This window comes from Indicator indicator, chromosome 14, assembly GCF_027791375.1.
Source record: "Indicator indicator isolate 239-I01 chromosome 14, UM_Iind_1.1, whole genome shotgun sequence".
In the NCBI taxonomy this organism is placed as follows: domain Eukaryota; kingdom Metazoa; phylum Chordata; class Aves; order Piciformes; family Indicatoridae; genus Indicator; species Indicator indicator.
The window spans coordinates 10,847,656-10,861,403 of NC_072023.1; the positions used below are offsets into that span (position 1 = coordinate 10,847,656).

The window sequence follows — 13,748 nt, forward strand, 5'->3', positions numbered from 1 at the left end:
TTATAAATAACATGGAGGAAAACTGTAAACAGTGCTAGAAAATTTAGCAACAAATACATTCCTTCTGGAAAAGATTTTTCACACGAGTTTGGTTCCCTCCCCAAGTTTCCATGACTATCAGGAACAGCAGAGTGGCTCTATGAAGGAAGGACAGTGTCAGAGAGAAGGAGAAGCCAGTACAGGCAAAGCAGCAGCAAATGTTTTGTGGATTTGTAAGATTTTTCTCAAGACTGGGGAAAAAAAATATATAAGAAGTAATACTAATTTGCAGTTCCCTGCATTTCATTCTGCCCTTCTAAGCTATAATTTATAAGACACACTTCCAGAGGCATCTGAAAGAACGGAAACTTGTTCCCATAGAGGACTTTCCTTCAAACAGTCTTTACTATAGAAAAAAAACCCAGTATGTTTCCCATCACTGTGAGGTAGAATTTCACTCCAGCCAAGGAAGAATGGGATACAGTGATATTTTTAGGTTTTAGAACAGTCCTAACTAAAGGGCCATGTAACATGGGAAATTTAGACCTAAAATGGCAGTTTTGTCCCATACAGGGGAAGGAGAAGCCTCCCACACCAGGACTTTATTCAAGGCACACCATGCACAGGTCTCTTGCTCTCTGCCCCTCCATTTTGGGAAATGAAAATCACATCCAACTTTGCTAAACCTTCAATATATTTTTCATAGTTTTTTTAATGCTAAAGGAGAAAAACAAACACTCTGAAGCAAATAAGAAAAAATATCTATAAATGAGACAGCAAACAGCAACAGTCTAGAAATGAGCTATGCATTTTAAAAAGTACTTCTAATAATGTTGTTATATTTAAAGCATGGAAAGGAGGGAGAAACTCTCATCCTGTGCATGTCCAGACGGTGTGCTCACATAAGCTGTGCCACTAATAGTTCCTCTGACCTTAGCTTATAGGACGAAGCAAGGAGCATGTCAGAGGTGACAGGAAGGTATTTGTGCTGCTGTGAGCCATGCTCCACAGCCTAGCATTCTGGGGAGAACTTCACACCTGCCTCCTCACATCTCCATGGCTGGTGTTCCCACATACTGTATTGTCTGCTGTAACGAGGGAGAGAGTTTTGCCCACTGGCAGGCAGGAGTGACTTAGTAAGACAAAGGAAAGGAGAGCAGGTAGAAAGGAAGAAGTGTTTTGAGTCTGAGTTAGAGCCTTTTCAATGCATTTAATGGCTCCATCCCACTTCAAGGGAGCCTTCAGCTGGGTTCTTAACCCAAGGACAAGCTAAAGCTTAGCCCAACAAATACATGTCCTTGATAGAATGCACAGAAACAAAACTAAGAAGCCTCCCAAAAGAAATGTATTTTTACTGGATTCTTCCCCCTCCTTTTGGCTCCACATTTTAAAAAGCCTTAACAATTGTTTCCTTACACAGCAAGGGGAAAGATTTGCTACCAAACCCCCACCCCTGCCCCTTTAGCTGTCTGCATCTCAGAAATATTTTACTGTCTGCAGTATAAAATAGGTAATACACTTCATTTTCTGATAACACACCTGTTGTTTACAAAGCACATAGCTACATTATATCCTACTTAGGGACACAAGTCCTCATAGTATTAGAATGCAAATATTTTCACAATAATTCGAGTGCAATACTGTGATGTCTCAGCTAGCTAAATGAATCAGTGACAAGTAAAGTATGCAGAGCTGCGGCTTAATGAAAATTCAAATCAACACTTCACTGCATCAAGGAGCATTTTCATTTAGCCTTCCAAAGCTGTGAAAGGTGGCTGCAGCTCAAAGAGACACCAGTTTTGCAAAGTCGCCTTGAGCTTCAGGAGGGCCATCTCCAGTGATGCCAACTCCACAGAATGCAAACAGTGAGGCTGGCAAAGCTGGCTTCACTCTGCCCTCAGTGACCTTCAGAGATTTTTATCAGCCATGCACAGCTTGCAGATTGCTTCACTGTGCCTAAAACCCAACCCTGTATTCTGCAAAAAGGGGCAACCTTCTGACACACCACCTGATCCTATGACGGATGCTGCAAAGCACCCTACTCTCCCTCTTATCTCCAACCCTTAATTTAGGAGTAGTCACAGGGAAGAGGACTTCTGAGAAGTGTTCCAAGCCCAACAGCCTTTCAATGTGTTTTGTGCTGCCATGCCATTCAGAGCTGCTGACAAAAAAAATCCAAAACACATCAGACCCAGGCACCTCTTACACCACCTCTGAAAATGCCCTTCCAAGTTCATGTTAGAAAGCAAGTTATGTGCTTTTTGCTGCAACAATACATCTCTAGCAAACACGGCATTTCATGGGATGTACCTCTCACAGAGCTCTGGTAGCACACAAGGAACATAGAAACGTATCAGGGGCCATCTCAGCCACCTTTTCCTTTCCATTTGGCAAAGAGGTCCCAAACAACTCTCAGTAATTGAGGTCACTGACTGTAAAATGCTGTATTACCCCAAGCTGGAATCACTGCAATACTTTTTCCTGCCGGTGGCAGCTCTGCTTTCTAAGTGGAATGAACTGAAGATATATGGAAACTTAAGATAAATAATCATAATAATACAAAAATGAAGTTAAGCATAATCTCCCTGCCCAAGCCCTCCCCATCCAAACCTCAGTCACCCATTTTGTCAGCACCCCTTCTTCACCATCATTAAAACTTAAAATACTTTTATTTGATAGGAAAAATTATATTATAGTTTTCTTAATTAAAAAAAAAAAACACCAAACCAAAACAAAAAAACTTCTCCAGTCAACAGCAAAGCACAAGACAGTAAAGTTCCTCCTCCCACATCACTGCAGGACATAGCATGAGCATATGCAGTTATGCTTAACAGTGCCTAGAGGGAAACACAGCACTTGACACAGAAGTAATCCTCTGGGCAGCTGAAATTTTATGATCTCAGCCAGCACTTATTAGGAGACCACTTTTCCATGCCTAGCCCCCACACACACTTCCTTTCACTATATAAACAAACCCAGCTAGTGTAGCTGCAGGAGGAGGAACTGTGATGCAAGGACATACAGAGGAAACAATGACTGTAGCTACTACTGCAGATACACTGGAGCTTGAATATCTTAGAAACAACTCACTGACTCGGAATGTCAATATTTCTGTCTTTAAAACACAAACAAACCATTCTTTTGTTTATAACACAAAAAAAAAAAAAAGAAATTCCACATCCTGACAAAAATAGCTTATGTCATTATATGTATATACATCTTAGTTCAGCAAAACACTATTTTGGCAATAGATTTTTTTTTTAATAGTAAGAGCTCTAGCAAGTCTCCCCTTTCCCTCTTACATGTGATTGATTTACAGTTGGCATTTTTGCATCTGTTTGGTTTAAGGTGTTCACAAGCTGGTTTTGCTGTTGAAGCTAAGCTGCAAAAATTTCAGCAGCCAGTGCTGCTCAAAACAGGATGTTCTGCTCTGCTGTAGGTGCATTTACCTCCCAAAACACAGGGGATGGGGCTTTTTTAAACAACAACAAAAATACAAAAATAGTCTCTCTCTTGTTCCAAGGAAAAGCCAGAATTTCAAATGTGCTGTTGCATTCAGACTGTGACTGACTTAGGTAGGACAATCAGTCAAACAGTGCTGTTACCAGATGTTATGGTCAGATGCACCAGGTCAATTCTCACCCTCCTGGAGTCAATCACATTGCCAATCTTTCCCATATAGGAGGATTTATTTTGGACATCTTTTTTTTTTTTCCAGAGTTTAGGCTGGGTTTCTTTTCAGTTTGTTTCATTTGCCAATCAGATTAATGAAACCTGTTTTCCTTCAAATAGATTTGTCCACATATTTTCAGCACTTAGTGCATGAGGAGGGAGTAACAGGAAGCCAGCGCATAGAAGAGTACAGTGCCTAAGTGGCAGAGTTTTCAGATCTTTGTTTTCCTAAAAAAATAGAGATTATATTGCCACAGCTAATGATACATGTAAGAGAGAGCAAGAGCTCCATCTTTCTTCCTTTTTTTTTTTTTCTTTTTCCCCCTCCCATTTTTCCCTCTGGTGTGCAAAAGTAAGCTCCCAAATGTTGTCTGATCAGAATGAGTGGTATCACAAAAATGGAAAAGGTGATTACAAATTCAGTAAGGTAGCACAGACTTTTTTCTTTCTTTTTTTTTTTCCCTCTCCATTTTCTTTAAGTGTTCGAAGTGCTAAAATTTGCATGAAAACAGGCACTAATTTCATTGTCATCATCATCATCATCTGGTAAGAGTTAATGTCCGAAGGAAGACCAGCCACAAGTAAGGGAGAGGGGAGATAAGGAAGGGATAGCATGCTCAAGGATCTGTGGCATTGATTATCGTTTTATCTGGAGGTGCCCATCCTCTGTACCAGCTGCAGTAACCTTCCACCCTCTGGATGCAGGCATAGTGCTTTGCTTGGTATCCTGAGTGGCCAAAGTTGGAGAGCATGTCTGTCCAAATACACTCATTCTTGGAGGTTGCAAAGCAGGGCAAATAGTAGCAGGGCCTGATCTGCAATTGTAAAGAGAAATCAGGTCAGGCCACATGGAAGAACAACGTTATATAAAATGCCTTTTTATCAGAGACAAGGGATTCAAAATTCCACTCCCTTAAACCTTGCTTACTAACCCAAAATTCAGCCTCAGCTCAGTAAGTACATAAGCAAGTGCTTAGCTTCACATACACAGGGTCTAAAGGGCTTTTCAGGTGCAGAAAAGCTGAGCTTGTGTCTATGGAAGAAGTTTTTCACCATGAGAGTGGTGAGAGCCTGGAATGGATTGTCCAGAGAGGTGGTTGAAGCCCCATCCCTGGAGGTGCTTAAGGCCAGGCTAGATGAGGCTCTGGCCAGCCTGATCTAGTGTGAGGTGTCTCTGCCCATGGCAGGGGGGCTGGAACTATAGATGATCCTTGTGGTCCCTTCCAACCCTGACTGATTCTATGTTTTCGTAGGCCTGGGCCCACAAACAAACATTTTAGTGCCAGTGCCAGGCTGTGAGGTTTTGAGCAATCTAAACGTTTATACAGGAAAACAGCTGGTCCTATCTCTCCAAACCTCTGCTACCTGATTTCCTTCACCTGCAAATGGTTCTTGCATGGATTCTGAGAGCCTTGCCTAACCCCAATTAGCTCCAACAGGGCATTAAAAAGGCACAGACTGCATTTTTATTAGATTGTCTCTTCTCTGGTCTCAGCACTACTTTCACCCCGTAAAAATTATGATCCTCTGTTTCTCTCTCTGGCTATTCAGCAGCATCATTGGTATCATCAGCCAGGGGAAGCGGAGTTCTAGGGTTTGAATGTCCTACCAGCACCTAATGAGAGATGCACTTACCTTGCACCCACAGCCCAGATGATAGCGGTGGTTCAGTCCTTTACGCTGGGACAGAGTCAGCCGGTCCCATTTCTCATACCAGTTGCACAGGCCAGTGTAAACCTTCCCTTCATACACACGGCCTGGAAAACAGAGACATGGTCACAAGTTAGCACTTTTCTCGTTTCCTGAGATTGCTAATGCTCTCAATATGTTTGGCTTCAGTCACTGCTCAGTAACTGCTTTCTTTTTATTAACTGGTTCAGGGATTTCTGGCCAGCAAGATCACAACATTTCTGTAAATTAAAAGTGTTGTGCCAGCTGTAAGTACCAGCAACATGCAGGTGAGTAATGTTGTCAAGTTCCTTTCAACCACAGAGCAAAGTGAATTGACACCTTTACTAGAAACACTTGGCAACTGCCACATCTCTATCTCCTTGCATTGCCCCATCTCAGCAGCCCACATTTCTCCAGCTCATTCCAAAAGGGACTGTCCATTTCTAGCATACCCAAGTAGCAATCAGTTCCCTGCAGCAGACATGCCAGCTCAGGTATGAATTGACAGCTGTGGACTGTCATATGGCATATTTGTCACAACATCACTGGGTATAAGGGATACTTTAGGAAAGAGACAGCAATCTAGAGAGTAAAATGATTCTCAGCATTAAGGAGTACTGAATAGCAAAATACTGTTGGTAATCTTAACACTTAGAAAGATGCATACAGAGCTGTCTACGCAGCTGCTCATGTCCTTAGCCAGTGTATGTACAGAACATTTTGATTATGAAAAAGTACACTGTCCTTTACCTGTAATCAGGTATTGGTATTTGTTGACTTCCAGCTTGACCCCACAAAGACTCTCAGAAGCTTCTGTGTAGATGTACTGAACATGTGGCATTATCTGGAAGCCCCTGTACATCTAGAGAAAGAATAAAAATGCTTTAAGATATCTTACAAGGACAACTTTTCACTTAGATTCTTTCAGATCTACATTTCTAGACTGTGGTGGTAAGCAGTGAACTTTTAGTGTTTACAAGAGTGAAGAACTAGTGGCACTAGCTGTACTCTGGTGGAATTCTGCTGGTGGTAAAGCAGAATATCCACCTGCTAACACAGCATTGCAATTCAGCACAGGGACCACTCTTTCCCCACTCGCATTAGTTCCAGTGGCACTGAGTGAGCAAAGCGCCAACACTGCAAGCTCTGCCAACTTCCTGGACGTTTCTTTCCCTTCTATAGCTCATAATTACAGAGAAATTAAATTAGTTCAGGCTTGGAATCTTTCTCCTTCATGTGATTTAAACAATTTCTTCCAAACTAAGGGATTTTTCTTTGAAACAATGAGCCTATTTTCCAGTGTTGCTGCTCTAAGAGTTTCAAACCTTTGGCGCTCAACCTAAGTCACCAAGCCAGACACCACCTTCTCAAATGCCTAGCATATGCCACTCCTGCTGACTTCAGCAAGGATTTAATGTTTCTCTAACTAAATGAATATATAAATAGAATTCTACCCCATCTCCTAAAATTAGCTCAGTATTGATGAGTACCATAAAGAAAATATCATGTACACATAAGCCCTCTACACTCCTCCTCTTTCATAAGCTTTCTTACAGTTCAGTTTAATTGAAATATGAACCCACAGACATACTGGCAGTTGGATTCAGTCAGAAATTAGCATGTGTCCCTATCTGACCTGACCTTACCACTGCAATTTAGGGAAACTCATGTCCATCTGTTAGTAGAATAATGAAGTCTGTGCACAGCAATGAAACAACCGCTGCACGTGTACGTTGGACCAAATCAAACACATCCTATTTTTGAAACACTGAGGAGGATTCTTCTGAAAACTTCATCTTTAAAATCTGGTTACCTTTACAGTATTTCCTAGCCTATCCTTTTCTCTGTCACAGAGCACATTCACACTCAGTGCCTCATACTAAAGCAAGGCAAAAAAACCCAGCCAAACAAAAAAACCCAACCCCAAGCAATTAACCCAGAGCTGTAGATCCTTGCTGCTGTACCACTTAAGCTGTGGTATTCTCCTCCATGCAATATTCTATTTCCTTAAGTCCCCTGTTATTCCAGAGCATTTCACTACTCCCCCACTACCTTTAGAAACAACAAGCCTTTTTCTTTCTGAAAGAACATCTGTTGATTTAATGGATTTCATGCTAGACCAAATACTGCATATAAAAATATAAAAAACTACTACTATTTCTGCTATGCTGAGAGGTCAAACTATCTTCTGGGCATCCATGGAATGTCTGCCAGGTTTTTGTTCTCCTTAGTTGTATTATTCCAAATCAGCACAATCTTATACCAGCATCACCACTCAGTAACAGCTCTGCTGGGTACAGTAAAAGAGTGCTAAAGAGTTTGCATTTTCCATCCTTTCTTCTACACCCAGCCCACAGATCACTTCTGGAATACACCATTGCCTCTGTAAGTGAGTAAAGCCTTTCACTGAATATGAAAGATCTGAACCTTGCATACCCTCTACTTTATCCCTAAATTTTCTGGGTATAGGATTATCTACTCATAGTTTTCAATTATGCTCAAGACAGCTAGAGATCTAGGCTCTGGCACAAGCATATTGTTTGTTCTTGATTTAGTCCTCAGTACACTTTTGCTCCTCATCTGCAGAACAGTTCTGCCTTGCTTCCCCAGGGTACTATGAGGAAAACACATAGAACACAGTTCACATGTTCAGACCCTATTCTAATGGGTGTCACACCAAGAAGCTATGATTACAGTATCTAAGCAGATAAGAGTAGCTAAGATAACAGCTGGGGCTCCCCAGTCTCTCCAGGCAGGGAATTATCTACTCTGCAGAGAGTTGTATGCTTTGCATGTGCAGTACAAGTGATCTGTCACTCAGAATGCTAACATCCAAGTAGTGTTGGGCTAATTAAGTATCTGTGCTATAAAGTTTACACATGCACAGAGGCACTTTAAGCACAGTCTCCCCTTTGCAGAATATAAGCTAAACTAATTGCTCTGAGAAGCTGCTCAGACCCTTCCTATGGGACCTTCACAGCTGTCACTCCTCCCTCATCTGCTGCACCATCAAGCTCAACATGACTGCTTTTGAAGTAACTAGTCATACTGAACTGGGGTTTTCAGCTTCTGGACCTAATTTCCTGTCCACATGACCATCAAGGACACCACTGTAAGGGTGGCTGAAGGAAGCATGTGCAGCTTCTCAAAAAGCACTTCAGCTCATCCTTCAGTGACCTTCATTGATACTAGCAACTGTCACACTAATTGACCCAGTGCTGGGAGCAGACAGGGCCTGTCACATACTCTGATGGCTGAAGAAAATTCACCATGACTTTGGTTCTCAGGGGAAGATAAAGAAGATTTGGGAAGGGGGAATCTCCTACTGATACCTTCTCTCAAAACAAACAGAACAATACCTTAAGGATTATTTCTGGATACACAAAATATCCTGGAAGTGCTATTAGACCAGTCAGAAGAAAACCAACCATAAAAGCTAGCCTCTCTCCTAACTGCTACCCTCAGAGTCCCCCTGTCACCACAGATGTATATTTTCAGAAGCATAATGACAGGGAACAAAGTTATTAGCAAGCAGCACACGGTGGTGTTTGCCAGTGCCGCTCTATTTCCAGCTGTGTCAGCATTCCCCTTAGCAGCCTCCATACTGCCTCAGAAACACATATGCAAATCTTCCTGATGGTTCCTGTTGCATGACTACATTCACTCTGTGATACATTGTTTCTCCTCCTGTCCTTCCCATGTGAGCTTGCACTAGACTCCAAGGTTTAAAGTAATCCTGCCTAACATTCAGCTACCTAAAATTGAGGTGCTCCACCTGAATTAATCATCCTCTCTGGTCAAATGCCAAGAACAGGCACCTCCAGAACAACTCAACCCATCCTAAAATAGCTGTCTACGACTGGTGGGCTGGATTACACTTTGGTGGCTCCTGTCTCTCTCCATTGACAATCAAGAGAGTAGGAAAGACTCAACATCTCATTTTAGTCTGTCTAAAATTAAACTGAATTAATCCCACCCCACTTCTTTCCTCTTCGGACTATCACATTTCACCTCTTAGACTCGTTTTACAGATTAGCAACAAACCGAGGAAAGCCTCCTTGCTTCTGGCAGCCTGTGCAGAGTGCTGCCATGGTCAACCAGGGCTATTTGTGCACATGGAGTGAAATATCTTATCTCCTTGTTTCCTTTGCAGCTTCCCGAAATAGGTTTGGGTCATTCTCAGAACGCGCTACAGTATCACAGAACACGCAGGGGTTAGACCAATCCTGTGCAGATTCCAACATGTCATCTTGAAATGTTCTTAAATTATTATTTAAGAAAGCAGTGGGAGGAGGCAGAGGTTGCTTGAAAAAGCACAAGGCCTTTTCAGACAACAAGGCTGAACACTAGAAAGCCTGGCACTGTTCTATGCCTGTGGGCTGACCTTGTGCTCCACTCCAGGACCCAAGCTGGTTTAATTGTGAAATTCAGCAACGCGTTTAAGGAGCATTAGCTAGAGCAGAATCAGCCACAGCAAACTCTAAGGAACCCATGTAAGAAATACAAAGATTGTTTGTTGCATTTTAAGGCGCTCAGTGCTTTTCACAGTGCACTCTGATAAATGGCTTGTTTATTTTTCAACTGCAGGTGCATACAGTTTTATAGGTGGTCAAAAACCACTGACATGTTAATTTTATCTTTAGAGTTGTTCCCATGCAGCTGTGCAGAGCCATAAGCCTCCTCAGTTTTCTTTTCATCAGGAGGACAGTCAGCTTTCATTGGGGCAAGGAAGGGAGAGATTTGCTGTATCATTCTGATCTCCCCCACTGTACGGAGCTGAATTCCTCTTTAGACTGAAGTCTCCAGCTCAGCAAAGACAGCAGGGTTTCAAAGAAGACATTTGGTTTGTTTGTTTATCAAGAACTATGTCCTCCGGACATTCCAGTTCTACTGAGCACTTTGACTGCTTCAGGTTCCTTCTTGCCAAAGGTCACAGTTAAACATGTAATGCAACATCTCACCAGCCCACTATCTATGTAGCAGGCATAGAGGCAGTTTGAAGAACACGGTTTCCCCTTCAAAATCACTCTTGCTTTTCTGGGGCAAGCAGCTTCCTAATAAAACACTCTGGAACTGCTCCTGTAAAAAGGCAATTGTTCTCTTTTGCTCTCAGCAGGAGGACATGGCAGATTCCTGCAGTATCTGCAGTATCTGATGGAGAATAACTCAATGAAAACACCCAGGACAGGCTCAAGCATCTTATTTAAAGACTGACACGATGGTGTTTGTTGACTAAAAAGTGGTCGCTGCTCTACTCAACATGCTCACCTTGTCTGGGCTTATGTTCCCCCAAATGCCAGCAGACCCACAGAATCCTTTTCTATTTGAAGCAGAGACACTGCTACAAGCTCCTAGGGTCAGAGGAGGAAGGCTTAATGCTGTTCCAGCGATCTGACACTGCAGCTCACTGTCTGACCAGGGGGCAAGCAGCATCATTAGTCAGGAGAGAGGCTAGTGGTACAGTTGGTAAAGGGTAGGAAGTAATTTTGGGGACTACTGTTATTGTAGATCATGAACAGAACTTGGTCATGTGTTAGACAGGAAGTACAAAACTCTTAGTAGAAGAGAAAAGTAGAGGTCTTGGGAAGATCTGGATGAAATCAGAAAAACAGAAGTTGAAGCCACTGGGACTTGTGGGCATTGAGTAGTTTTGTGAAATGCAGTATACTTGCTGAGCTGGAGAGTGACAAAACTGGATATGAACAGCACAGAGTGCTGCAAGCCTGATGAGGCCAGGGACTGTCAAAGAAGAAAAAACTAAAGTTTTTTTAAAAAAAAAAAAAAAAAAAGAAAAGAAAAAAGTGCAGCATTGTCTCACTGGTGCCAACATAACCAGTGACCTTTTTTTTTTTATTTCTTTTACAAATACGAGTTAACCACCAAATAGATTTTTTTTTTCCTTTGAATCTTAAAAGCTATTTTATAATATCAAGGAGATTAAGCCCAGCACCTCATGCCCTCTTACTCAGAGTGCAAGCATTCCACTCTAGTGGAAGAGCCATGCCAGGCCCAGATTTGGCTCTGTGTGCGGTTTTGCGACAGCTTATGAAACAGGCTTTGCCTCTCCTCCTCCCAGCTTTCGTGCTTAGCTATAAACTGCCTTATAAAGAGAGTTACTGTTACAAGGCAGGCAAATGACTGGTTCTTTTCTGAACTTTTACTTTGTCTAATATGTTTCAGATTTCTGCAGTCTCTGCCAAGCTTTTCCATTCCCTTTCTTTCCTTTTTTTTTTTTTTTTTTTTTTTGTTAAAGACATAAACCAGTCTTATGACTGGAATGGCATAGCCAAGAAAAACAATCTAGGGCTGAATTTTAGCATTACATAACAAAGGGTTGGTTTAAGGGGGAAAAAAGAAAAAAAAAACAAAAAACTAAAAAATCCAAAGCAGCAGGTTGAGTGCAGTTTGTACAGCAAAGAATTAGAGCTCTGAAGACAAGAACCAGAGAAACCAGACAACTGATGTAGGGGATCTACCTCTTTTCACCTTTGTGTCAGTACTTAACAACTCTTCTGAGCTGTTTGAAAGCTGCAGTGGTTTATTTAGTTTTATAGAAAGACTTCACTGTACAACTTTCATTTTTTTCTGTACATGGAAAAAAATGTCATAGTTTTAACTGGTGGTCACAAAGAATGTAAGGAAAGAGGAGATGAAAGACCACTCTCTCAAGGCTGGCAGACCCCCTACCTGGACCACATCTTGGATTTAATGGAAGTGCTGCATGGAAAAGCTTGCATTTTCACAGTCTAACACTAGGTGTTGAACACAAACAGAACTCCAGTATCCAGAGAAGCCCATCTGGCACCTTTTACTACCAGAAATTTAAAAAATAAAGGAAGAATTCAAGTATTCAGCATTGTATGTCTGGAATGATCCTTTCTGCTCCATTTCCCTCCCCAGGCAAATTTCTACCAATTCCTGGTTACTTTCCATTCTGGCTGATCAATACAGACAGTTGAGGTGCTATTATTCTAAGTATGCAAACTCTGTTTGTAATTGCACATATTAATTAGAAGCATTACCATATCTGCAAGCCTGTGTGAAACATCTGCAAACATACCTTCATCTGCTTGACCGTGTATCGCATCGTTCCAAACGGTCCATCTTTCATCAGCTTCTTCCCCACAACTTTAGCTCTGATCACTGGCAGAAAAGAGGAAAAATACAACAAACTGTAAACAACTTTATGCAACATTGAGGCTAGGCTCTCCACTTCAGAAGAAAAAAAAAAAAACAAACACAAAAAAAACCACAAAACAGGTAAATCATTCTGTGAAATAAAACAGAACTCCAGGCTAACCTTCTTTTCAATTTATACTAAACGTCACACCTAGCAAAGGCATGGAAAATGGGAGGCCAAAGCAAGAATTTATTCAGAGGAAATCCAGTTCTGCATGAAGAATAAAAACAAGCATTATTTGTGTTGAAATCACACTAAAATCTGCAAAGCAGGCTACAGCTGGGTCCAAGACAGGTTAAAATCTTTGTATCAAGCCATTGGCATGACTTTCGTATTTAACATCTTAGATATCAACATAGGGAATGATGTTCAACAGGATACTTCTTTTAAATTGTTCCTTGAGTGTCCAGTGTATAGCTTCTGTTTCCCAATAACCACAGCAACACAGTATATTGGAACACAATGGAATATTCCATATTACAGCTGTCACCATTCAGATACCACAAAACTCCCAACAAATGGGAACCTTAAGCAAACGGCTATTGTGCAAAACCAGATTGTTCAGCAACCATCAAATCTACAGTGAAAGCTGCCAGGCCAGCCAGAAACCACCTGGATGACAAACTGCAGTTGACCCATCAGACCTTACATGCACTGCTCTTTATTTCTTTCTGGATACACAAGAGGAGGGGGTGTGTGCAGGTGTGTATGCAGCATCCAGCCTGACACAGATACCTCGACCCCACAGCAATGCCAAATGAGCCCAAGCCATTATAGATAAGGATGTTAAATCCCTCATCTAAATCTAATGAGGGGTTTACAGCCAGTAGTTAAGGTAAGAGTTCTCCTGCTCACCTACTTTTGGAGTATTCCACAGAAACCCTTATTATTCCATCAATCATCTTTCAAAAAGGTCTGCAGTCACCTGTTCATCTCAGTAGATGAGCAAAGCTTAGTGCCAGGGCAGACATTATTCACTTAAAGTCCACTCTCCTACAGCAATTCTATCACATTATCAAGCACCAGAAGTGGCTTAAATTTTTACACAAGCTACAGAAAATAAGATTGAAGAGCAACAACTCTGGGAAGGATAAGGATCACTGTTAGAAAAACCTGTACCCCAAATGCCACTCGTACAAACACCAGGACTAAAATAAAAAATAAACCAAGGAATTTGAAATTCCATCAATCAAAATTACAATATGACCATTTAAAGCCCACCTAAAATCTTACTCATCAGGCTTCC

The 13,748-nt window shown here is 41.6% G+C and overlaps 2 protein-coding genes across 3 annotated transcripts in view; one reads left to right on the forward strand and one right to left on the reverse strand.

Annotated features, from left to right (window-relative positions):
• SYN3 (synapsin III) overlaps nt 1-13,748 on the forward strand; it is a 172,290-nt gene that overhangs the window by 47,675 nt on the left and 110,867 nt on the right. The gene's annotated exons all lie outside the window — the stretch shown is intronic.
• Nucleotides 3,984-13,748, reverse strand: part of TIMP3 (TIMP metallopeptidase inhibitor 3) — a 36,143-nt gene continuing 26,378 nt past the window's right edge. Inside the window, exons 2-5 of the mRNA XM_054387009.1 lie at nt 12,383-12,465; nt 6,073-6,184; nt 5,287-5,408; nt 3,984-4,466 (exon numbers count right to left, since the gene is read on the reverse strand). Of these exons, the coding sequence (XP_054242984.1) occupies nt 4,269-4,466; nt 5,287-5,408; nt 6,073-6,184; nt 12,383-12,465 (515 nt within the window). The 3' untranslated portion in view covers nt 3,984-4,268. The remainder of the gene's footprint in view (nt 4,467-5,286; nt 5,409-6,072; nt 6,185-12,382; nt 12,466-13,748) is intronic.